Genomic DNA, 26,624 nt, shown 5'->3' with positions numbered 1-26,624 from the left:
TGAAGGAGAAGCTGTGGCCTGTGAAATGAAGAGGATGTCGTGCTCTTACTGGGAGAAGAGGAGGAGCAAGATCTAAAAAGCCAGGGAGTAGGAGTGAAATGAGGCATGCAGGTGTGCACAGTGGGGGCTGCTCCAGGCTGCCCTGTTCTCCCTGGGTGAGGCTCTGCAGAGAGAGAAGCGAGGAGGAGATCAATGGAAAAAGCCATTGTGGAGTGTGCTGCTTTGCAGAGTGGTGCGTTGGCTTTCCTGCTGGTCATGGCTGAGCTGAGGCATGGCTGGCTGGTAGTGGAAGTGCATAGGGCCATATTCCCTGAGAAAGGCAAACCAGTGAAAAAATCTCCAAGGTCTGGCCAGCAAGTGCTTGTGCCTGAGGCAAGCTGGGATCTTGTTTAGAGGCTTGCTGAGAACTGAGCTCTGTTCATCAGCAGTTTTTTGGGTAACAGGCAGCCACCGTGTCGGCCTGCTCCAGGATCACGTTGAGCGCTCTGACACTCCGTGCTATCTTCAGCAATTGTGGCTTACATCCAGCTCTATTCAGCCTGCTTCAAACCATGTGAAGAGAATAAGCTTGAATGTATAAATTTGGAGCCTGCAAATGATGGATTCCATCCCACCCCAGATAGCCACTTCAGGAGCCAGAGCAGTATTCCTGGTGTGGCATTAGGTCCTCTGTTTCTGTAGTGATTGTAGCAGTCATGCTCCTTCCCTGCTGATGGCTTTGCATTGGTTGTCAGGGGCTTAATATTATGTGAGGGACTGGAATTCATTCTCTGGGAAAAGGCTGGGTTTGAGAAACCAGGCTTTAGTTGGCATGATAAATAGATAAAACAGTAGTTGATTATGTTAAGTAAATAAAACATCACTGCTTCTTGTATGGGACTGATCCTGGCTTGTCTGTATGCTAATTCTGTGATTATTTTTTTTCATTGTCTCCCCTTGGATTTCTGTCTGTAGATGCAATGGCTCCTTTTGTGTCCCACTCTGCTAGACTCCTGCTGTGAATAGCACAACTCTGCTTTGTAGAATGCAAACCTAGCAAATGCTGGTGAAAGCAGGAGGTACCTCCTGCCTGGTGTGTGCATGCACACCCCTTGCTTACCCCCCTTGCGTGCAGAGGATGAATACATAACCTTACAATATAACCTTGGTCATGCAAGGTTTCTCCCAGTCTTGTTTCTCCAGCCTTTTCCTGATTTGCAAGACATTGTAAGAGGCCAGTTGGCTTTTCTGGAGGGCTTGTCCCACTTTCCACACAGGCAGTCTTGGGTGAGTGGTCTGCTCCCTGACCTGCTTTGACAGGCATGTGCTGGCTTCTTGCTCCGCTGTTGTGGGAGGCAGGGTGAGGATAAGTGCTGGGGGCTAGGCAGGGGGAGGATATCACTGTGCTGGTTGGTGTCACCTCCCGTCTGGGAGTCAGCATAGCTGATGATGGATGACGAAGTGCATACAAATCCCTGCTTCACTTTCTGCCTCGTTATTCTCCTGGGCTGTGTGGTGGCTGTACTGAAGTGTTAAGAGTCAGATGTACTCTCTCTTCTAACAGTACAGCTGCATCTCCTCCATTCTTCCGTACTCAGTTGCAGCTGATGGCTCTGTAGCTATTCTGGTGGTCCTTATAATTTCCAAATATCAAGGTATTGATTCTCAATACAAGATACAAGAAATTACTACCATGACCATGGTGGAGGTAGGAAACAGGTGTGAGAGAGTCGGATCTAGACCTGGAAAAGTGCTTCAGCCTCTGCTTTTCCACAGAAACTGTGACTATGTCCTGATGTGGCTCATAGTTACAGGAACATGTGCAGGGTCTCACGAGGTCTGTGGCAGAGCAGGGAGGTAGATGGATGAGGCTGGAAATCTCTGATTCATGAGCAGATTATAGTCGTCCAATCCCCACAATTACTGCACCTGATTATCTCGGGCTGAACAAGATGTCCTCTGCTTCACATTACTTCTGTGATGAACACATTAGTCTGTGTTCAGTAGACATCAGTTTATACCTCTGCTGTTCCTCTTCCTCTGTGGTGTATATCTCAAGCAGCCACCCTTTTCCAATCTATGAAGTGCCCAGGCTTGGCTGCCCCTCGTATCTGCTAGAAAGTGAAAAATTGCCAACTATCTACCTGTGCCTATAGCTGGGGCACCGGGCAGGGAGAGGAGACACATTATTACAACCCCTTTTACAGCTGGGATCTGGGGAATGAACATTCACATTAACAGGAGGAGCCTAGAGAAGAGCTGAGAACAGAAATTTTTGTCCTAGTCTGGCACTTTGACTGCAAGGTCAGCTTCCCATTTCCTTTGGTAACTGATGAGTGTCAGAAGATTCAGCACCCAGCTATTGACATGTTGCTACGCTGATTCTCTGATGAGGGAGGTGTTTTCTTTTCACAATGTGCCCTGAGAAGGTGGGGGTTTGTTTCCTTTTATCATTTCAAGCAAGGCTGTCTTAACTGGTATTTTAATATTTTAGGTGTCTGGTCTTAGAAGTGACGTGAGTGGAGGGCTGGGATGGCAGTCCTTTGCATGTCAGTCTTCCAGGCTGTAAGTGGGGCTTGTGTCCTAAGAAATGGATAGACATCCCCTGGTAAAACTGACTGTCTTGTTATGAGCTGGCAAAACAGTAAGAAGATTTGGTCAGTTGAATAGAAATGCTGGGGCCCCCTGGATGTGGATTGTTTTAAAAATCAGAGGGCTTTAGGATCTTTATTTGTGTTGCTGGCAGATGATTGCAAAATAAGCAATCTCCCTATTGGTCATCTGCACTGAGGCACTTTTTGTGGAAAGATCTGAAAAACAAGGTGTAGTTAATTGACCAAATTTTTAAGGTTAAAAAATAAAACAAACTTCCTGGGGTGGGGGGGGGAGGGGAGCGGGGAGGTGGATTTCTTCAAGAAGCAAAAACCCTTTACTTTTTTTTACAAAGCAGTTTCCGAGGCAGCTAATCTAATCTTTCCAAAACAAATCTCTGGCAGCCAGGGCTCATGTGTTTTAAAAAACAATGTAGAAAAGAATGTATTGTGACAGTTTAATTTGTTGCTGAAATATGCTCACCTCTGGGGTAATTCAGAGCAACCGTGGAGTGGATGATAAACCTGTTCAGGATGGGAGGTGAGCAAAGGGAAGCTGCTGAGATGAAACCACCCATGCAGAGGTGTAATTCCTGGGATTTAGGTTAGTCTTCCTCCTTTGATTCTAATGGGGCTGTAGCCTGTTCAAATAATCTAAACAGGACAGTTGTTGCTGAGTCCTTGCTGTGGCAGCAAGGTTTTGGTGGTGATTCTCTGAGGGAGGTGGTAGGGGAGAGCCTCTGGTACTAGCCAGCTTTAGAGATGAAATAGGGGAAGATTACAGCCCATAAGGTACAGGTCCCTGCAGGGGATTTGTAAAGGCTCAGGCCAGCTAGCTGGATTTTGTAGTTACCAATTCATGGATGCAAACTGAGCTGTGAAAACTGGCTTACAATTTCTACTGTTTTAAAGAAAAAACAAGGCAATTGCCTTGGAAAGGGAGAACAAGGATGCTCTTGAGAAGGCTGAAGAAAGCCCTCCTGAATTTTAGTGGAAGATGTACAGTTGAAAGAAAAAAAAGATGTATAGAGTTGCTTATCTGAAGTGTGCTCCTTGTGAAGAGGTGGGAAGCTGAGTGCCTAGGGGAGGGCTGGGCTTTCTCAGAGCAGGCTACTAAGTACATGCTTTTTTGGCAAGCGCTGCAATTGTATTGCAACAGGGTTGTGAGATCTTGTTCAGGTTCACCTGAAGTTGATTGAACTCTATTGATTGCAGTGGCTGGGCTGGTAGGCAGTGCAGCATCTCTCAGGTCAGTTCAGGTTTTCATCTCCTTTGTTTCAAAATGTCTCCACCTGGAATTAGTTTATTCAATCTGCAGCTTAGAGCAATTTTGGAAGAAATCCCAGAGGAGGAGAAAAAGAAAAAAGAATACTATCACCTGAACAGACCAAAATAATCAAATGGGTTGTGTTGTGGAACTGGGATGTAACTGGCAGCTGCTGCAGGGAGGTGGACAATCAGCAGGCACACTTTCTCAGCATGGCTTGCTCTCCTGGGACATTTGGAGCAAATACTATTTGGATTAGAATACAAAGAGATAATGTTTAAAATCTGAGGTAGGAACCTATGAGCTTGGTGACAACTGAATGCAGGGGTAAAAGAAAAAGCTTTGCCAACAGTAAGTCACCCTTTCAGGGAGCTGAGTTAAACTTCTCATTTTCTTCTGAGCCCTTCAGTTCACTCCCACCATGGGTGAATGTTGTGCAGTCTCTTCCATGCTTGCTTTTTTTCCCCATTTGATTTGAGGGCCCTTTGTAGCAACTTATCCCCCATGCATCATGTTATCAGGGAAATTATTCTGCCTGCAATCCCTGTCTGAGCTTGATTTTATTGTTTTCTGTAGCATGAGGGCTGACAGCTTCACAGGTCTCAGAATACCTCCTCCATCTCTCCCCTGGCCAGCCCAGTAGCATGACCGCTCCATTTAACATGTGCCATCTGCTTTGACTTCCTTCCCCTAGACTTGTTATTTTGCAGTTGTCTGCATCAAGCTCCTGTGTTGCCTGCTCCAAAGGATTGTATATCAGAAGTAATGAAAAGGAGGAGAGTCTTCAAGGCTGGCCTGTAAATCCAAGTCTCTCTCCTAGAAGAAATGGCAGTCCTCTCCCATGTCCTTGACCTAGCCCCTGCTGCATGTGTTCATCCTTCCCTGCCTGTCATGGTGGATCTCTTGATGGGCACAAAGTGAGCCTTGCAGGCTCTCTGGGTTCTCACAGTACAAAGTGTTTGGTGCCTGGGATGTTCTCCTTTCTTCACCTGCTAACACAGAGGCAGGCTGAGACCTGCAGCTCTGCCTTCTCTTCAGCCATTCCCCAAAATTATTTGGATCCACTTGGAACATCATCACAGGGAAGGTGTTGTGAAGTTTTCTTGATTGTGAGCACTTAAGAGCTTGGGTCTCTCATCTCCCACTTCAAGTGTAGTGTTACCCTCGGGCCTTAGGGACTGAAGTGCTTTTGTGTTAGGTGCAGGGTGAGATAGTCGCTCTCTGAAAAGCTTACCAGCAAAGTAATGGTAAGATGGGGAACGTCAGGGTGCAATTCCCCTATCCAGATGTTGGCATCTAACATCCCAGCCCCTCAGTCCCCCTAGACAGGCAGCAGAGGAAATGAGCACTTCCACCTCATTGTAATGCAGGTGGATACCTGAAACAGATCAGACAGACTGTGCCTGTCTCTGCTCATTGATGTTAGAGAGGGTGTTGATGATAGGCTCTTGTGGACATAACTGTGCTGTAGGTGAGATGAGCCTCACCTTGACTAGCTGCACTGAGCTTGCTGGGGTAGCACAAAAAGGAGGCAAGACTGTTGAATGTGGTCTGTCTTTTGCTGTCTGATCTGGTAAGCATGTTCATCTTCCTTTGGTAAGAAGCTATCCTTCACTTTGATTCCTTGCTGGCCAAGAGTGGAGGAGAGGGGTGTCATCCAGACAGCAACTGGAAGACTGAGTTAAACACCTCTCAGAGGTGCTCCTAGGACAGAGCTCCAATCCTGTCCTAGCTCTGGACCAAGGGATATTTTAACCAAGTGAAGGCAGAAAGTGTAGGTATGAATGGAACAGTTTTGTCCTTGGTTCATCCTTTCATACTGAGGCCAAGTACCTGCTAACATAGGTCAGGGCTTACTCGGGTACTTCTCAGGAGCTCCTGACCTCCTGCATGTGCCCAAACAGGTACTGTGTTGGAGTGGGGAAAAACATGAGACCTCTATATCTAGAGCTGAAACAATGGCATGGGGACTTCAGATTGCAAACCAGCAGGTGATAGCAGCAGGAGCCCTCCAGTGCCTCAAAAAGGGCTGCACGTCTGGGTGTTCTAGGATTGCTGGGTAAAACTCTTTCTGTTAGGGGAAAAAAGAGCCTTTTTCCTAACACTGAAGCACTGCTACATGCCATACTGTGGCTTTGGAGATGATGGAATAAGTTTCTGTAAATTGTATCCTGTTTGACCTGAACCTTTATGGTTTCTCTGAAGACCCTGGCATGGTCTGCAGAAAGCAGGTTGGAGGAGACCTAGAGCTGTTCTTGAAGGAGCTAGAAAAATGAAGTTGAGCCAACTGAAAGGAATAAAGCCTTATAGCCTGGGGAGGATTTTCTTGACTGGCTGAGTTTCCCCTTTGAATTGGAGCACTTGTTCCATCATGCCTTTTGCTGGGAAAGAATTAGCCCAGTGGCAAAAATGCAGTATACTGGGCATTCTGGGAGTGAGAAGCCTGCCCACAGCAAGAGCCCACAGAGCTTGGACTCAGCCCCTGAGTCCCTGTGCCAACAGCTGGTTGCAAGACTGCTCAGTAGGGGACGGTGCCATGCTAGTCTTTACCCTCCATCTCATGTCTGTGTTGTCAGCATGATTCAGTGCTACATCCCTGAAGAAAGAGTCAGTTTTATATCCCAATTTTGTTTGTTGTTGATACTCATGCTGTAATTCCCATCACTTCAGATACCCATAAAATGGTGCTCTAGAGAGTCTGTGTAGTGTGTGCACTGCAGTCGCTTCAAACTTTACAATAGCGGGAAGTCTGTTAGGGGTGAAATTTCTGGCTGGTCCTAGGTGGGAAATACATACTGTGCTACAGAAAAAGGCGAAGAAATACCTTATACTCCATTATATGTGTATTTTCCTCATTTCACAATGCATCTGATTTCTCCCTGCTGTCTTTCCTAGCTACATGTGTCCACCACAGGCTATTGTACTTTTCATTTTGTGCTTCTAGGGAACGGAGAGGGCAAGTATGAAAACCCTCATGAAACTTTCAATCCAGTGAGGAAGGTATATTAGGGCTTGTAGTTACCATATGTTTTTTCTCTGATACTTTCCTTGCTGTCCTTTCCCTATGACCTTTGGTACAGTAAACAGCTGACAGTGTTTGAAGAGTGTCCCAATAGGGAGGCACCTGGCACAGCATCAGGTCCCTGCAGCTCCCATGCATCCTAGGTACGTGCTTAGGGCTGGCCTTTAGCTGGCATCATCCTGCTGCTGGCCGGATGCACTGTCACAAAACAGTACTTTTTACTTGTTAATTTTTGCCACTGACAGCAGGCTGGTTGCCTTGTCAACAGGAGATGGTTTATAGGTCTCTGGAAGATGTGCAGCAGTGTCACTCAGCTGTTTGCTCTCCTGGTTGGACCAGTGCACGTATGGGTCTTTGAAAGCTGGCGGGAGAAACCAGGATCCATCCATCCCTTTCACAAAGGTTTTGTAACTATATGACCTTATAACTAATTTTCCTAACTCTCTAATAACATATAAATGTAATCAAATCTAGGCAGACAAGGCCATATCAAGCCTTGGGCATGGGAAATTGTGTAATACCATCAAGTTGCCTTTTGTGTCCACCTAGACCCTAACCTTATTGCACCAAGAACTTCCTTAAGATTTTACCTTTAGGGTGGAAAAAGAACTCCCATCTCAGGAAACACAGTTCCCTCTGGTAGTCCACCAAAGGCTGCTTTGGTTTTTGATTCAGCTCTGCAAATTCTGTCTAGTAGCTTCAGACTGGATGTGAATTTGGCTGGTATTACTTCCCTTGCGAAGGCTAAAGCAAGGGAGAGAAAACCAAAGTAGATTGTCTTAGCCTAAGTCAGCAATACAGAATTTCAAGTTTATGTAGATCCTAATGAAAGGTCCCTGCCTTATCTATCGTGATATTTTGCTGGTTGCACAACTTGCACATCCCATAGATGCGAATATTTTCCTGGGTTGGCCCTCGTTGCCCAAGGAGGGTGTTTGTTCAGATTCTCATGCTTTGCAATTAATATAAGCTTCTCAACTGTGTGTGAGAGAAAGAAAGGGAAGTGGTGCTAAGTGATTTGTATTTTTTTTTCCTCTGTGTTGTTGTTCTTCACCAGGTGGCTACTTTGAAAAGAGCATGTTGTGGTTTTTTCCTTAAGGAGCAACGTGTTGCTGCAAATTCAGCTTTGGAGAGGTTGTGGGAGCTTTTGTCTGCTGGCGCTGCAGCTGCTGCAAGCAAGGCACAGACAATACGTGGTACTGTGGGTACCCAGCCTGCCAGCCTGGTCTGGCTGGAGGGGATGCCAGCCCAACTGAGTGGCAGGATCCTTCTTTCCCACTGCATTCCCACACTCACTTGTGGTGGCTGGGAGATGCGAGTCCTTGCTTTGCTCCAGACCATGCAAGAGCAACAAAGTTCACACCATGGGATGCTGTCAAAGGAATGAGAACCTGTTTCAAGTATATACCTTTTCTCTACCTCGTTTAGCTATGGCAGCCTTATCTTTAGAGGGCTGTATGAAGTGTGCTTGTCACAGCTGTGTCAGGCACCCACACAGCTCACGGAGATCTCTTGCATGTTCTCTTCTGAGCTGCTGGATGAAAAGTGGCTACTTTAGAGGGTAAATTGCCTCCATGGGTTTAAAAGAAGGTGTCTAGTTTAGACCTAGAGAGCACACTTCATGTTTAGGTACAGTGGAAAACCTTTGAGTGAACTTCATGAAGTCCATGTTCATTGTGTTTTTCAGAATACTGTCTAAACTTGCATTTGTTTTGTATTGTTCTGCAAAAGTAACAATTCCTTTTGGGGCTGTAGAATAAAGAATAAAACACTAGCTTAAAGTGTATACTTGTAGGATAAAGAATAAAACACTTGCCTGAAGTGGTGTGGAGGAGTTGTCACCCTATAAAACTCAGCCTGGGCCATTGGCTATGTGTTTCACAGTGACCTTGGCCAGTCACACTGGTGTTGCCTTATGACCATGCAGCCACTTAAAGGGAGGAAAAAAAGGCCAGCTACATGAACTTTTATATCTGATCAGGGTTTTTACTGTTAGCTAAATTCAGATTTCCTGTTGGAGTTGACATGGAGTTGACAGGAGTATGTCCTGAGTTTGATCAAAACTGAGGAAGTAAGGGAAAATGAAGCCTGTGGAATGGCAGCCACCACTTGGACCAGTTTCTTTATGAAAACTCTCAATTTGGGCAAGAAACACTAACCTACAATATATTTTCCTTCAATGCAGGTCTTCACCCTCTCTGTCCTAATCTTAAGTCTACAGGTGGAAGGCAATAATGGTAAATCCTAGAGCCTAATCAGCCTTTGATGGAGGGACTTGATTAAGAGCGAGAGAAGCTCCACTCTAAGTTTTAAAGATGGATTGTGAGGCTATGCTGACAAACTTTCAGTCTTCTGAGATTTATTTTTTCTTTGCTGTTGGAGTAGGAATTTTTATCTTGTGTTAATATACTCGCATTACAAAACACTGCAGCTTGTCTTTTTGCTTGAGTGGTGCTTCAGGTTGAAGTTGGCTGGTTTGGCCTGTGAGATGGTGGTTTTCTGTGGGATTTTTCCATTTTTAGAAAAGGCTTTTTGCAAACACTTGATTAACTAATTTAATTTTATTTCTTCACTTGAAGTTCCTGTGTGGGAACAATGAGAGCTGTGTAGGATCTGTACCCGCTACACCACATTGTGGCCCTGAAGGTTCATTGTAGGGACAGACATGGTCTTCAGGTGTTGCTTTCTGAAAATAAGAGGATTTTGAGAGAAACCAAGCAGCACTTTATTTCTAGCTAGGTGTGAATGATGTACAAGAGTGAGAGACTGCTGCATGTTCCTTAGGAGCCCTGAAAAACAACACGTTGAGCTCCACTACCCTTAAGTGAAGAGGGAGCTTTATAAGCACATCACCCCTATTGAAAATCTAACTGGTGGCTTGTCTCTGCCAGGCTCCTCTGAAGGTACATGATCATGTTTGAGATCTCACAATATTGGCAAGACTGTAAAAATTCAGAGTTCAAGTTTAAGCACTGAAGTTATTCTTCTAAGGAAATCAAATTTTGTAATACCAAGGATCTGAGAAGATACAGATCCACAGAGTAGAACCACTGACTGCAGATCCTGTTGTGATTCTTTCCTCCCTTAAAGGAAAAAAAAGCCAAACCCCAGACCACCAGAACTCTGAAAGAGGTTCTTGTCCAAAAGTGAAGATTTTCTGTAGTTGTTCCAAATGACTGTTTCCTCAGGGGGATCACTTTCATAGCTTGTGTGCAATTTTTAAATCCAGCTCGAAACCCACAAGACAGATGGGGTCATGACAAAAGTCAGGAAGTTTACATGATCTTATTGGACTGGATCATCTTTAACAGTGCCAGTTCACATCACCTGTCTACTTCTTGCTTTTTCCAAACCACTGGGGAAAGAAATAAAACCCTAGCAGCCTTGTGACATTTAGCATTACTCAAACACTCTTGCAGTCTTGAATGGTCAGCATAGCACAAATTTTGTGGGTGTGGGTGAGCAGAATTGGAGAGGAGCCTCAAATCAGGCACCAGTATGAGCAAACTTAGGGCTTTTGCTGCACACCCCATCTCTGTCCCCCCAGCATTTCCTGGAGCTGCTTTTAGTAGCATTTTCTGTAGCCCAGGAGGTAGTTGCATGAGCTTTTTGGTACAGTTTTCAACCCCCTTTCCAGACATCATGGCTTAAGTATCAGCGCTTCAGTTCTTGTGTCTTTGCTAGTGCTTATGAGAGCAGGGATGACCAACTGAATAAAAGGTCAGGATTTATTTGGTGGGGGCTGATGGCAAAGGGTGATAGCATGAAATATTCCCTGCAGTCAGGGATTTACAAAGTGATGTAGGTCATGTAACAGATCTTCACACACACAGCATATAGAAAATATAATAATTTTACTTGTAATAATAAAGTTGTATTGTTATGTGCTGGGGAATTGAAGGCAGATGCTTGGATTTTTCCCAGTGGGCTGAAGGGAGGTTCAGATTTTGGTTTATTTATTTATTTATTATATGCTAAACCAAAGCCAAAGAACTGTGAGTCAGCTTGATCTTCACTGCTGTAGTTCCTGTGCTGTGGTCCCCAGGCATTGTCTAACAGATGCCTGTACCTACACAAGGCTGGATGAACCCAGACACTGCAGACTTATTTTTGTCACCCTGTTGCAGAAACTCATTAGGGAGCCTCTGTGTATGCTTAGGAGCTAGTGGTATGGGAAAGCCTCTTGGCAGAAAACACTCAGCTGCTGATCCCAGGAGCAAGTTCTCTGTGCCAGCACCATATGCAATTCCTCATGGCAGCCATATCTCCAGGGAGGAGGAAACAACTCTGCCACCTCCTTTCGTCTTCTGCTTTATGATGGCTGAGTTTTATAGTTGCTCTGTAGGCACTCTGTGTGCCTCCCTGGCTGAACAAAGGCGTATTTGTGCTTTCAAAGGTAATGTCAGTCTGCCTTGCTGCTGTCTCAAGATGCAAAGAGGGAGAAGTGCTCCAAATGGGCTAAGGTTGAAAATTAAAGTAGACCAAGTGAGATCCTCAACCAGTGTCGATTGTCTTGGCTTTAGTGGCGTCAGTGCAAGGACTCTACTTTTTGCCCTTTCCTTAGGGTGAACCTTCAAGGTGAGATCTCAGGTATGGGACTCACTTGTCTGGTTCTTACTCCTTGGCTTGGGCTGTCCTCTCCCTTCCTTTGGGAAGCTGTAAACACTTGCACCTTGTCCATAGTACATGCAGATAATGGTTTAGGTTGTCAGGAGAAATTGTCTTTAAAGTTCTAAGTTTGCCTTCTGTGGTTATTTTATTCAGGTCAAATACAGAACTGTTTGCATGAGCCTTATAAAGTCCAAGAATAAATCCAGTGAATGCTGCTGTGCTTCTAAATGTCTCTGCAATGTGTGTTTCTCCAGTGTTGCAGAGCAGTGCTTGAGCAACAGCACCAAAAAATCTTGAGAGGCTGGGGGGAGATGGCTGGACACCAGGAAAGAAGTTGGGAAACCATATATATACATGTAAAAAGAAGTGATATTTATACTTTTGGCATCTCATTACTGCAAGGTGTTAGGGAAGTCAGTGGCTTAAGAAGATAAAGATTTGAGTGTTGTATGGACAGCAGGGCCAACCAGAACTGGATATTTTTTCAAAGAGAAAACTGGTGTAGGGCCCTCCTTTTTTTACTTTTCAGATAATCTGGCAGGATGAGACCCTGCTCTGGGACCAGAGATGGTTTCCACTGAAAAAGAGTAGAAGAAAATTTTGGGCAGTGGCGAATTCCCAATGATGTATTACATAGCTTACACTGCCCTAATAAAGTTACATTGCAGTAATTACAGTGCAATACAGTTCAAAGTCCAGAAGTCCCTTTTTTCTTTCTTTGGTTTTTTTTTTTGGGAGGGGGGGTTGCTTGTTTTCTGGTTTTTGTTTGTTTTGGGTTTTGGTTTGGTTGTCACACCTGACAAAAGGTTGCTTCAGCTTAGAAGGCCACCTGCAGGATCACATTGCTCCGTTTTAGTTTTCTCAAGCTGTGACTCCTCCAGCTCATGCTGCAGATGTTTTGGGTTGTACTTGGCATAGTCTCTTTCTGTGCTCTCAAGATCAATTGGGTGCTAAGGATAGGGTGTTATAAGTGTCAGCTGTGTCTTGTCACCAGGTGCTTGTCAGGGTAGTACCAACTGCATGCAGGTGTTGGTCTCTGGCCAGTATCTCCTACTGAAGACATTTTTGGTATCAAGACTTTTAAGGTTTTCTACTTTCTGTTTGCAGTTAGGGGATTGTATCCAGGCTCCCTTGCATCTCTTTGTCCATTCACTTAATGGACTTTCTGGCACTCTTTTCCACAGCAAGATGTCATCCCTGAAGCTCAGGGCATGGTTTGCTTCCTATCTCTACTGCTTTCAATCAAGCGAATATGGTTTGTGTGACTGGAGTGTTTGCCCACTCTGTTGTGCCTGTTGCAAGTGAGGACCTGAGGCCAGTGTTGCGCTTTTCTCCATCAGTTACTGATCTGTGTAGAGGAACACCTAAGTTGGGCAGGGTCTTTGGAGCATTATGGCCATGTCAAATGCAGTACCAAAGCCAGATCTGGATCTACTCATTGCCTCTACCAGGGTTGTTCAAGGGACTGAAGTTAAGTTGAGGGTTTCTACAAAGATGTAGGTACATCTAACCTTTGGCATTATCAGAGGGACTTCAGCCACTCTTCTGCTCTCAGGGTTTTGCTTATTTGTGAATCAGCTTGTTGGGCTCCAGTGTTGAGGAACCACATCTGACACAGGCTTGATGTCTTGCATTTCTGTGGTTTCTTTTCAGCTTTACTTGGCCTGCAGATGCTGCCTGCAAGCCCACCCAAATCCTGCTGTGGGCTCCCAAGGAAGCTCTGGAAGGAAACCTCCCCTGGCTTTTGCTGATTGTGCAGGCCTGCCAGCAGGTGCTGGAGGCTGCGACGGAGGTGGTGGAGAAGGTTTTGTGCTCCTGTCCCTTGCACACTCAACCACAAGCCACTGATGAGCACATGTTTTATGACAAAAGCTCGAATGTGGGGGATCAGAAATACCCAACTTTACCATAAGTTTCCTGTGTGACTGTCAGGAAGTCACTTAATTGTTTTGGGTTCTTCACTGCGGGGTGGAGTTCCTTGTTCCTTTATTTGCTGTGCCAGTCATGTGTAACTGAGGGGTGGGATATATGAACCTGTGTGGAGGCCACTCAGGTTGAAGGAGCATGTCTCCTATGTCCATTCTGTGATGCTTGCAAGACAGGTGGGATGAGTCCTTGGACAGTATCCCTTTGTTGCTCCAGAGCCAAAAGGGAAATGCCTTCATTTTCAGTGTGGAGAGCTGCAATCCTCACATCTTCAGTCTTTTTTGTAGCAGGTTTGTGATGTGACAGTGATGCACCTAACTCCCTCACAGCAACATTGCTTGGATTTTTTTAAAATCCAGACTTCTGCAGAGGGAGGGGATATGAGCATCACATTAACAAGTCTGATGTAGCTGAGATTTACTATAAGCAGCAAAGTGAGGTTTGGGTAATTCAGGACCCTAACTTAATAAAGTTCTGCTGACCCAAACTTAAATCTTGCACTATAACCTTTGGAAGTTTCTGTTTCTGTCAAGTTGTGTGATGGTTTCCCAGCATTGCACACACAATGCATTGGTTGGCTCTGCATGGCTACAGACTCAGTTGTGATTAATTCATTCATGGCTGTTGAAGGGCTGGGTTTGGAGGTCTTCTGTGGACCTCTCTGCCAGCAGTGCTCACTGTCCCCATCCCTCTTAGGCTGCAGCTGGCTGATGCTGCAGCTGCCAGGTCCATAAATCAGCAGCGTGCCCCTGAATATCTGCTGCATAATGACTGATGCATATTCATGTTTGCTACGTTGTGTCACACTGCTAATAATATATCTTGGTGAGAAGGAGAGCAGGGACAGGGTCTCAGTAGCTAGTGCCTCCTTGCTTCATTTTATCTCCTGTTTCTGCTTCCACCTTGTCTCTGGCTCCCTAAGATATCCCCTCTCTTGCTTTTCTAATGCATTTTCCCCAGCTGCTTCTCCCAGATGTGCTAAAGCAAGCCCTGCAGGTTTGCTTTTTGTTGTGGTACCTTCTTCCCCTCCATCCCTGCTGTGCTAATAAATCAAGGTGTGTACCTGCAAAGGCCCTGCAAGGACTAAATAAACATGAGAGGATGATTGTTATGTTTGAGCATGTAAATTAAAAAGGCCTATTAATAAAAATACACTCTTGAAGTATCTGGTGTTGGCTGTTCCTTTGAGTTCTGTTTTTGAATGAGCTTTTATTGGTGTCCCATTGGGAATAGAAGGGCAAGAAGGAAGCTCAGTTTTGGTCTCTCATCCCAAAATGGACTGTCTCTCACCCACGACTCACCTGTGGAGAAGATGCTGTTGGTACCTTTGCTGCTCTAGCCTCTGTCTTAAGGAATGAGGAGGAAGAAAAGTGCTGTACCACCTTTCCCTGGAAAAGATAAAATTCTGCAAGATATGATTAGTGGCCTGTGGAATACCACATGTGAGAGAGGATGGATGGGGGTTGACTCTGCTTTTCTTCTTTGAGTACAAGATCCTAAGTGCTGTCCTGGGAAGCTGGGGAAGCCAGCTTGGGTACTAACCAAAGTGTGTCCTGAGACCTGCCTGAGTCCAAACAGCTGGGACTGTCTGTCCTGGCAGAGAGGGATCCCTCTCATTCCTGCTCTGCATTCCTTCTTCTAGGGGGCACTTGAACCATTCCCAGACGAGAGGACCCTATTTCTCTGTGGAAGCTCATTAGCCATCCAGAGGGTGAGTGCCACATGGGCAGGAGCAGACTTGGCTCCTGCTGTCCTAGGATACTAATTTGTCTGCTTTTATGCTGCTGGTCAACAGCTTCCACCTTCTATCACCCACACCCAATGCCACTGGCTGTCTGGAACTTTCTGCTGCAGGAGCTGTAGTGCAATAGGACATATGCTGTGTGAACCATTCCATTCCTGGAGACTAGCGTTCACCAGTACTCTTATAAATCCTATTTTGCTCCAAAAACTGACCTTTTAAAAAAATCTCTTAACCATTAAATGCTAAAAAAAAACCAACAAAAAGCCAAAACAAACACCTAAAGCATTACCAAAATAGTTCTTGAAACTTCCCAGATGCAACTATCCTGTTTTCTTATCCATGTATTTGCTGGTAAAATACATGTGTTAGGATTTAAAGCCAGTAGGAAGCTGAACAACCATACCTATTTCAACTGCAAATTCTTCTCAGTGAAAAGGGCTTGTATGCATTTTCTGAAACCAGTTTCCTCATTTTTCTTTGTCAGCAGTTGTTTGGGAAGAATAAGGAAGGATAGGGAAGGGGAGTAGAACAGAAAGCTCATAGGGAGAGTGTGTTTCTTGATTCTGGGGTACTTTTTTTGCTGTGCATCAGTGGTGCTCAGGTTGGGATTGGCCCTTTTCTTAAGTAATGTAGGTGGCCACCTTATACCAGTGACTTCCCCCTTTCTCATAGCTGGGCTTCAAGTGAGGAAAACAGCAGAGTATGCTCCTCTGCTCTCAGCCCTACCTGCATCTCTGGGTGCTTATCTGTGGATCGGAGCATCTGTCTCTCTGCTGGCTGCCTGTGCTCATGACCTAATTGTGATTTCATCAGGATAATTGGAGAGCAGGGCCTCTCTTATGGTACTCTGTGCTTTCCCACTTTATGTACCCTGCCTCCCCAGTTGTCTCTGCCTTGGGGATGAGCTGCCAGCTCTGACAGCCCAACACAGACTCAGCAGGAGACCAACAGCTTTCCCATCCAAAACTTCTGGGGTTTTTTTTTTTTTTTTTTTTTTTTTTTTGTTTTTTTTTTTTTTTTTTTGTTTTTTTTTTGTTTTTTTTTTTTTTTTTTTTTGTTTTTTTTTTTTTTTTTGGTCTCAGGTGAAAACCCCAGATGGGAAATCACATTGCCTGAATTTAGTTCCCAGCTTTACCACTGTTGATGGCTTTGGGCCAGTCCCTTGGCTTGTTTGCATCCCCTTGCCTGTCTCTGCAGTGGGTAGGATGGTGTTTCTGTTCATGCATGGCCACCTCCAGCTCTAGCACTGGGTGCTCCATCGCTTGCAGCTTAGTAGTGAGATCTGAATTTGTCCCTTCTTGTGCTGTTGCAGCAGAGCCAGACAGCTGCAACTTGCCCTAGCATGATGACAGGACCACTGAGCACAGGAGAGGCTGGACCTTTCCCTGGCAGTTTGCCTGAAGCTGCTCCTTTCATCACCAAGAGGACCAGGCAGGATATACCAAGTACCTTAGGAAACCAGCCTGGAGACAGCATCTCTTGTAATTCCACACCATTACTGGGCAGTGTTTTCCCCAAAGCCTGATATTCTCTAATAGCTGTAATTACAGAGATCCAGTTACACTGACGCTGCATACTCATCTGCTCCAAGTTTCTACTTCATTGCACCTTATATCTTGTGGGAAAATCAATACAATTTGGTACTGAGACTGGCAAGCCAAGAGATTGTTCAGAGCCTGTGTTCATGGTTGTGTACCATGTGTTTTAACACTTAATATTTACTGTTATCTATAATGTGGGTCTTGTTTTAAAGTTTCCTGGGTACCTGTCCATCTTTTTATATACTCAAGATATATCACACTGCCTTTCATGCATCCCATTAATGCTTATAGGTGGGATTTTAATGTAAAGGAAATTCTCTTGAGCTTGCATCTTCTCTTGAGCTCTGTTGTACAGAGTACCATTGGTTTTTCTGAAAAAGGCTGGGAGGCCTGAGAGAAGTCTCTTTTCTAGGGCAAGGCTGGAGGGTTGCCAACCCAGGCAGGGAAGTGTCTGCCTCTGAACCACCTGCTCAGCCCTGGGAGGCTGGAGAGGAGATGAAAGTGGAGGAGTCCTGGCAGTTTGCAGCCTTCTGCATCTCCACAGTGAGAATATTTCCTCCTTCACACTGCTTTCTCACACATGTTGGTATGTTCAATGCTAGGTCTTGAGTCCTGACTGCAAGATAGGAGTTCAGGTTTTATTTAACTGTCTCACATTGTCCTGTCCTGCACTGTGTCTCTTCATGCCTTTGTTACCCATCTTTACCAACTTTCAGACACAACTCTAGTCTCTTTCCTTATGCAGGTTACTCTTGCTCATGTAGAGTCTCAAAGAGCACTGAAGTGTTGGATCATAAATCATAAGTGTGATTTAAAAACTGTCTTCAGTTTTTTTTTCACATCACAGGCCCTGCCAGATGCAGAGAACTGTGACTTGGGTGCTAGCATAGGTGGTCTCTCCCATCTGCATGTGATTTTTTTTAAGGGTCTGTTCAGCAGTGGTGTGGGATGTATAATTTGCTTGCCTGTTTCTTTCACCCTTTCTGTGGGCTGGCAGCAGTTAACCCACAGAGCAGTGTGCTTTCCCTCTCTGGAAGTTAGCTTGGAAGATTGGTTCTTCTGCAGAGACTGTGGTGGGATGAGTAACTTGGTATCAAGGACACAAATAGAGTGGTGGTGGTGGGAGGTAAAGGTCCCACCATGATTCTCAAGCATATCCCAGCACCTTCCAGAGTTTCCTGGCTGCCCACTGCTCCTCGTGCCCCATTCATGATGCTGGAGACATGGGCATGAGCAGTCCTGACTTAAAAGTTTCTGAGATAATAGGCCTGCTCATCATTTTTTTGAAAATAGTCATTTTGGTGGCCTGTATTGGGTGTGGAGAGTGAGGTGTAGTTGCACTCTCTTACTGCCAACAGCAGGTGATTGCACAGCTTTGTCTTTTACTTAAGTGTCTGACAGCTGAAGCAGGAACCAGGGAGCAGAGAACAGGTAGCAGCTTTGGAGAGAATGATACTGTCTTGTTTTCCTTTGTCCTTCCATATTTTCTCAAGCCCTTTGTGGTTGAGTAGTCTCTGGCAGAGGAGTTGTGTTGCCAGAGGTGCTTTGACTGTAAACTGTGAGGGCTGGGCCTGGTGCAGTGACTAGTCCATGCCTGTTCAAGACTTTGTGCAAAGCTGAGGCTTGCACATTGCTGCTGGGAGATGTTTATGGCTGCTTTGGAGAGGCCATCCCTTTCTTCCAGACCTGCCTACCCCTCAGACCTGCCTGCAGCTTTCTGCTGTTCTTCCTCACAGGTTTCTCCTTGAATGCGCATCTGTATTTTGAGCCTCCTACATTATGTCATTCCTTACCCCTTTTCTTCCTTTCCTCTGCAGCAATATTTTTGTGCTCAGTCCCTTGGGACAGGCTGCCTTTTCCTTCAGATCTTGAAGAGCTAGCAGAGGATGGAAGAAGACATTCTGCTTCTTTTTGGCTTTTTTTCTTTTTTTCCTCCTAATAGAAGACATTTATTATCTCCAAGTCATCTCTCCAAAGCAGGGCCAGTATTTGCAACTTTTATTCTCTCTTTGGCATCCCTTTCACTGTTTTCTGTGAGGTGCACTGTCTGAGTTTGCAGGTATACAGACAGCAAGCCAACAACAGGTACAATTGGTTAGATTTGTAGCTCACTTGTTGATTTAAAAAGCAACAAGTAAATTAAAATGAAGCATTGGATAGGCTTCATAATAGAGCATCATCTTGCCAGCCTCAGTTCCCTAATCTCTTTGGGGCTGGACAGGCCACAGAGAATATCAGCATCTTGGTCCTTGAGTGGAAACAAAAGGTGGCTTTTCATACCACTGGAGAGGCTCCTTCAGTCCCTCCACAGGCTGTGCTTTGTGATGTTGATGACAGTCTCGTGCATGACCAAATGGAGGAGACTGGACAGTCACTGGGGTAAGCCAACTAGGTTTGTTTTATCAATGCTCAGAGATCACTGAGTAGGATTCCTGATGTGTGGATGTGGATGACTGCTGGTAAAAGACTGGGATGAGTGTTGTTCTCCTACAGGCCTGCAGACCATTTCTGCCTGCAGGGCATCTCTGCTGAAGGGAAATAGAATCAAACACAGTGGCATTTGTGGTCATATGGCTCCTCTGGACAGGGCTTTGGAGGAAAGGGTGCCTCGTCTGACAAGCCCAAAGAGATTTGCAGAGTTGAAACTGACTTCTGATGCCTTTACATGCAAAAACTCCCAGTGGGCAGGTGCAGTGATGGTGAGTGCTCAGTAATGAACCGTTGTAAAACTTCTGGCATGGCTGGCCTTACTACAGCAGTGTTGTGCAAAAATCTGTCTCTTGACTTGTTTAGCTGGCTTGGTGTCTGTCCTGGGAGAGAAACAAAATGATGGGAGGAAACAGGGGACACAGACAAAGCTCCTTCAGTTAGTTATTCTGTTGGAAGGGTGTCAGAAGCTCCCTTGTGCTGAATGTGTTGGAAACCCACTGTGTATCCCTTCTGCTTGACGCCTGAGCTCTTGTTGGAGCTGTGGTGGTGAGATTGGATGTACTGATGGGGCTGAGCCCCTTGAGTTCCTTAACTCTGCTGAGTGAGTTTCTGGAGGCTTCACAGTCAGGTCTCCCAAACCATCTCTCTAGACTAGAGAATAGGGACCATGAAGAAGATCAGGTTGTTTTTTGCAGGACACAGCTAGATCTCTGGGTAACACCCATAGCCTTGATGCTCAGACCTACTTTAGGTCTTAGCCCTGTGACAGCTTCTGCCAAGCATCTTGGTCCTTGTTTCTGCGGGCAGTGCCTCCATGCTGCACGTGCAGGCAGGGGAGGTGGTGTGCCCTCTGCCCTCACCCTCTGCTTTCATCCCCTCCCTGCAAGACAAAGGTAGGATGTTGGTGTCCACTGGGTGCTTGCTCTCCCCGCTTCCTGCTCAAGGCAGGCAGATGGCTCCTGTTTGCTGGAGCTGTGTGGGTCTGGCTGCTGGGCTGGGAGCAGCTGCTGCTGCCAGGCGGAAGCACTCGGTGAGGCTTTCCTAGACAGCTTTGAACAGGAGCCAGGAGCCCTCTCGCTACAGGAGAAAATCCACGAGGTCAAGAAATACAGCAGCAGCAGCTCCAGCTCCACACTGGGGCTCTTGGCTTGGCACGCGGATCCCAGCCCTCCTCTTTCCATACTGTGCTCCTGGAACTGCTCTCCTCCTTGTTGTCTCTCTCAGCTGTTGCTTGACAGCCCTGTGTGGCTTTTGGGGGGTGTAGTAGTGGAGTGCTGCAGAGGTAATAAATTTGGATAGGAAAACACTAGGTGGTGACCTGGATCAGACTTATAGATCTTGAAGAGCTTGCAGAAGATGGAAGAAGCATTTTCCTGCTCTGTGTGGGTCTGGGAGGCTGTGCTTTAGTGTTTCAGTCTGTTATTTTGTGGTCAGCTGTGTATGGGCTCTGTGTTGGCTGCTGAGCAATAGAAACTGGAAATCCTCACATCAGGAGAAGTTTTCACAACCGCCAACAGGCCGTAAACCTCCAGCCGGTGTGTCACCAGCATGAAAACTGGGCTGTCTGTTACCATCTCTCTGACAGGAACCCCACTCTCTCTTTTCTGTGCCTGTTTTATAGGAAGCCAGAAGCATGGCTTTTGGGACGGTTATTCCTTGAACCAGCCCCTATGGTGGTAATGGTGGTGATGTTTTTGTGGCACTGAGGAACAGCTACCCCTTTGTAGAAACTATGGGTGCATCGAAGAGCAGCCTTGCTCTTCCCGTGTTCAGGACCAAAAAGTGTGATGGGGAGTTATGAGATGGTGTTGGTAAGCTTAAGGATAGGACCAGTTGCCCAACTCTGTGGCAAAGTTTGGCCATATTGAAATCTCTGCTTTCCCTGCAGCCTTTGGCTAGGCTGCTTCTTCCTTGTGGGATTTGCCCATGCCCTGGTGTGCAGTTGGGTCTGCATGCTGCCCATGAGGAGCTTGCATCGGGGAAAGGAAGTGAGCTCCCCGAGCATTGATTTTAGTCCACATTAATTGGGGCAGCTGTCATGCCCAGAGCTGTCCATCATTCCCCATGCTCTCGCTCTGCATTAGGACATGTTTTACAGCAATGGTATGGAGCAGGTGGGCTGGACCTGCCCTCCTTTGCGAGCTGCAGAATCTTTCCTGCCACTGCAGGGGCGAGGATGGCAGAGCAGTGGAGAGTTAGCTGAGGTGACAGCACCTTCGAGGGATGGTGTCAGTGAGCAAACACCACCATTGCAGAGCTCTTGCCTGTAAATTGTCCACGTGCAAGCCACAAGCAGGAAGTAGCAATAGCTCCTTCACCCCCTTCATTTTCCCTGCCTCTTGGGTGCGGAGGGGACAAGAAGATGTGGATTTGTGTTTCTGTGGAGGAGCCAGACCTTAAAACTCTGTGCTAAGGTGGTGATATTCAGGGCTTGCTGGTGTGTGGCTGCCCCTCTGCTGTGCAATGGAACTCAGATGGGGTCAGGAGCAGAGGAAGACACTCAACCTAACGTGGGTGACCACCTTGTCCCCCACCTCCTGTTATAGTGTGGATCATAAAGCTGCTATGGCTTTGTGGGCTGAGGGTCTTCCAAAGAAGTAGGCAGTGCCTTCCACTGGGGTGGTCTTGAGGGAGAACCTCCTCCTAGAGAACTTACGTCTTCTCCTCCCCTGGGGAGTCAAAGCTTTTCTCACTGCCTCAGCAAGTCCTACAGGCCTGGGCAGTTGTGCCGTTTTCTTTGAGCATCTTTGTGGCAACTGCTTCATCTTCAGATGCAGTGTTCTTGTGTTTTGATGCAGTCCATGTGTTTTGCTGGGGGATGCAGATCTCCCTGCTCTGTAATGAAAGGTGGGAGCTAGTTGCAGTGTTTCTTCAGACCCCCAGGACCCCTCTGTGTTCAGCTGAAAAGCTGTTTGCTGAAGGAGCGATTCCCTCGCTGACAGCCGGTGGAGATGGTCAGTCATTTGCTTCTCAGTCCCCTTTTCATCCTGTCTCTTCCCAGAGAGATGAGAAGCCTGGGGTGGGGATCTCTCTTGTCCCTGAGAAGCAATGCATGTGAGAATAATATATACATGAGGGCATGCATTAATGGAGCATAGTAACATGTGTGCACAGTCAATTAGTGAGATCATTTAGATTCTCTCCTGTAGCCTTGCTTTCAATCTGCAACTCTTCCCTGGCTGCCAGAACAGAGGCACATTGGACTTTCAGAGGAAGCAGTGTCACTTTCAGGTAGGCATGTAGGGTTTGACATTATTTGCACTTCATTTCCCCCACCATCACCACTTTTCCATCATGTTTAACTGCTTCTCCAGCACAACAAACCAGAGGTCTTGCTTGGCATCATATTTGTTACCTGGTTGCTCTTCTACACCCCCTCATTTGCCCTTCTTTAGGATTTTGTGTGCTGAGAAGGGCTTGAGCTTTGTTTGCCTTTCTGCTATCAAGACAGCAGCTCAAGAAAAGGCTTTGGCAAGAGGTGGTTGTGTCTGATTGCTCCCTGCTCAAGAAGGAGATGGAACGGTCTGGGTGGTTTAGGGTTGCAGTCAGGTGGGATTGAAGGCAGAAAGTTCTGGCTTCCCTGCCATTAGATCTTTGCTGTGTTAGCAAATGCATCAGCAGTGGTCTGGGTCTAGAGCAGCCTTTGCTGGTACAGTTCATAGCGGCTTCCACAGTTTAGGAGCAGGGCTGGCAAGCCTGGGGAGGAGGGTGGAGTGATTTAACTATCTGGGGTGGGAGGATGGAGTAGGGGGTTCTAATCCCTGTGAACACAGAACGGTGTCTGACACGGGGAACTGTGAGCTTGTCTTCCTGCTACCTGCTGCATTTTGGGTGGCTTCCCCAGAGCTTGCAGATGGTTTCTGAGAACAAGTATCTGACCCTGGAGTGACTTTCAGTGGGCAGGGTCTGCAGTCCAGTGAGGGTGGATTTCTATTTAAACCGTTGGGCTTTTGTAATCTTCCTGAGTTAGTTCCTCTTTCTCAGCAGACTTGGAGCAGAAATTTAAGGGAGGAGCTGGGGGGGATGTGAATCTTCTGCTGCTGAAGGGCCATGGGAAGTACACAGTACTGCAGAAATGTGGTTTGCTCATCCTGACCCCAACCCTCATTGGCAGTCAGTACCTTTTGTGCCAGCATCTCTTTCCCCCCTGTTGGGTGTGCCAATTTGAGCTCAGGGAGCAAGGATGCCCCTTCTGCCGTCCTCTCTCTCACAATAGTAGCACCATTAGCTGGAGAACAGGCAGACAGTGTGGATGTGCTACCGTCTCAACCCTACTGTGTGGTTTGAGATTTGACACAGCCTTGAGGGTGAAGACATGGAGATAACAGCATGTTTGGGTAGGGCTGGACCTTTTCCCCTGCTCTTGTGGGAATTGACATCCCAACCTCATTGGCCAAGTATCTAAAGATTTCAGATCGTCAGCTTGAGATAAGGTAAACTGGGGACAGTGCTGAGCATTTCTGCAAAACCAGACTTCTTAAGCTGGTTACTTTAGGGGCTGATGTACACAGCCTGTACCTCTTGTTTTCTCATCAGTAATGCTCTCCTACCTCTTAAAGTTTGCTCAAGGAACCTGTGAAGTTTGCATCCAGACAGTCAGGCTGAAGGATTGCAACAGATCACAGGATGAACAGAGTTTTTGTATTCAATTTGATGGATTATTTTGCCCATTTTAAAGCAACCTCTCTTAGTATAGTGACCATGTTTGTCCTTGCAGGTGGTGGTGCTCCTGGAAGTCTTGAGCTGGGGTCAGCTGGAAGATGACTGAATACAAGCTGGTGGTGGTGGGAGCAGGTGGTGTTGGGAAGAGTGCTTTGACAATACAACTCATTCAGAACCATTTTGTTGATGAATATGACCCCACGATAGAGGTGAGTGGCTCTGGGCATGGGGTTGGTCTGTCTGCATGTTTTCCTCTTGCTTTTCTCCACCTTGTCTCTAACCCAGAGCATGCTCAGTTTGGTCTCAAGTCTGAACTTGAGCAGGGATGTTCCTCTGCTTTGCAGAGCTATTCTGAGTCACTATGTGTGTGTTCAGAGGTCGCAGTGACTGACTTAAGATCTCCTGCAGAAGGGTAGTGGTGTCTGCTGAAGAGAGGTGACATGGGAGGCAGCAGAGACAGGCAGAGCAGGGCAGGGACTGAGAGGCAACACAAAAGTCTTCCTTTTTGATGAGATGACAACACAGGGAGGGATTAAAGGAATTGAAGAGCCATTTTGTGCCTGTGCTTCCATTTCTCCTCCTGTGAAATCAGAGTAAATGTATTGACTTTTTCTGCAGGATGTTTTGAGCTTTACTGATGAAATGGGTTTTATCAGAGCTTGGTTGTATTATGTATGTCTTGCAGTTTGAGCAAGATGTGCTGAGCAGCTGAACTGCTGTGGCTCCCAGAGTGCTGCCTCTGCTTCTTCACAAGGAGTTAAAGGCTGATGTGTGTGTCTTGGTGTGGATGGCAGTACTGACCTGTCTAGCTCAGCACCCTGCCTGAAGAAGCAGGCAAGGACCCTGTGGTCCTCACAGGCTGTATGGGGGAAGAGGGGGATTCAGTCTTCAATATCAATTGTGCTATTATTATTTTCTTTAATTTTTCAAAAATATATTCCATTCTCCATCTGTTTTCACCATAGTTAGTGATGTGCTAATTAGCCTCTGCATGACTTACACCTTTGTTGGGTGGGATGTAGGCAGTAGCCACTGCTCTGCATGAGGAGTAAAGTTCACCCTGGGAAGGCAAATTGCAACTCTGTCATGCTTCCTGGACAATAACCTCCCTGTCTGCAGTCCTAAAGGATTCTCTACCAGATGTGTATAAATACAGCTGTGGTTGCTGCAGTTATTATTATCATAATGGCTAAATGCCCCAGCTAGGATGAGAAATCTATTCGGGTAAGTGTTGTATGGGTAGTCCCCACCTTGAAGAGCTTACAACTTACATAAACAAGCAAGACAAGGCTTGGTAGAAGGGCAGGAACAGCCTCACAATCCTACAGACAGGAAGGAGAGAAAGCACTTAAAAAGCATGTGCTATTACATCATTTGGCCAAGGTCACCTAGAACATCCATGGCAGAGACTGGAATTTAATTTAGGGCTCCTGAGTCTCCTTGTTTATGGATGCAATTGCCTTTGTCCCCAGCTCCTCTCCCCTCATGTGGCTGTCCCCAGTAGTATTGTATACTTTTCTCAGAAACCCATTCCAGGTTGTTTTTGCTAAAAGAGTGTTCATGGAGAGCATCTTCTCTGAGGAGACATCTGCAAGGATGCATCCTCTCTTGGACCTTAGGTGGGCAGAGGCAACTCTTACACAGTGATGTGTTGGGTTTTGGCATCCTGTGGTTTTTGTCTCCAGCTGCCTGCTCCCTGTACGTACTCTGCAGGGAATTTTCTCCATGTAAACAGGCAGCAGGGAATGTAAACCTTGCATGGCATTTCCCAGCACACCCTCTTCACCCTATGCACTTCTGCAGTGCTCTGGGAGACGCCTGCTCTCTCCTCCACTGTTCACTCCAGCCCCATTCTGTTCTTCTCCTCTTCCAAAAGCTGCCATAAGCTGCTCCTCAGCCTTCTCACCCCTGGTACTTTTCCACCTGTGGGTACCACCAGCCCCAATGCCTTTGCAGCTCCCTTGGTTATACCCTGCTTTCCCTGCTACCCCAGCCAACTATTCATTCATTTCAGGGTGATTCCTTTTAATTATGCTTCATTTTATGGGGATTTAAGAGACTGAGAGCTACCTGCCAGCCATCCAAATGTGACCAACAAACCACCTTCCTGTGACTAAGCTGCTTTGGATCATGTCCAGGAGCTGACTATGACTGTTCAGCCAGCTAACAAGCAGCACAGCAATGCTGAAACGAGCAGGATAAAAGTGCGGGGGAGGGGAAAGATGATATGTGCATGGAGCAAAGGCGTTGCCCGCTGCCCACATGGATTGGGCACAGGCTGTGCTGCAAAGTGAGGTGCAAGCAGATTGGGGTGCACTGAGAAGATGTTCCCCAGAGCAGGAGGTGTGGAGGTTTGTCCCCTGTCTGGGGTAGAAACCCTGACTGGGTATCTGCTCCCCTCCTACCTTCTGATTGACCAAACGTTTGGCTCTGTAACTCAATGCTGTCCAGCCCACTACAGCACACTCTCACAGGCCAGCTCTTGGGCTGCCAAGGCACCTTAGGACCTTTGTTTTGGGAACAGGAGGGCCAAGGCAGCAAGGAAAACTATGCCACTGGCATTGTCCCATGGTGAATAAGCAAGGATGGAATAAAGAGTTTCACTGTATTGAGAAATTCTTCAGTTCATCTTCCAGCTCTTAGCAGCTAGCTAGTAATGGGTTTCCCAAACCTCTGGTCATATCCTGACTGTAGTGCTTAGCAAATGGGCCTCTTGGCCTGGTCCCCCAGCACAGCTGGGATGCTCGCAGCATCCGCCTGGGATCTTGAGTCTGAACCCCAAAGAGATGTTGTTTCTGCTGCCTGACAGTTTGCAGCTGGGTCTGCCTGCATTCCCCTCCACTCACGGTGG

General features: G+C 46.5%; 1 protein-coding gene across 2 annotated transcripts in view; it reads left to right on the top strand.

Annotated features, from left to right (window-relative positions):
- Positions 1–26,624, top strand: part of HRAS (HRas proto-oncogene, GTPase) — a 39,807-nt gene that overhangs the window by 5,501 nt on the left and 7,682 nt on the right. The window contains exons 2-3 of one of the 2 annotated variants that reach the window (XM_053946989.1): positions 15,039–15,107; positions 23,829–23,982. In XM_053946989.1, the coding sequence (XP_053802964.1) occupies positions 23,872–23,982 (111 nt within the window). In that variant the 5' untranslated portion in view covers positions 15,039–15,107; positions 23,829–23,871. The remainder of the gene's footprint in view (positions 1–15,038; positions 15,108–23,828; positions 23,983–26,624) is intronic. The other variant, XM_053946988.1, reaches the window with a different exon arrangement.

The sequence above is a fragment of the Vidua chalybeata genome, chromosome 6, assembly GCF_026979565.1.
Source record: "Vidua chalybeata isolate OUT-0048 chromosome 6, bVidCha1 merged haplotype, whole genome shotgun sequence".
NCBI lineage: Eukaryota > Metazoa > Chordata > Aves > Passeriformes > Viduidae > Vidua > Vidua chalybeata.
This window is presented reverse-complemented; position numbering and strand designations above follow the sequence as displayed.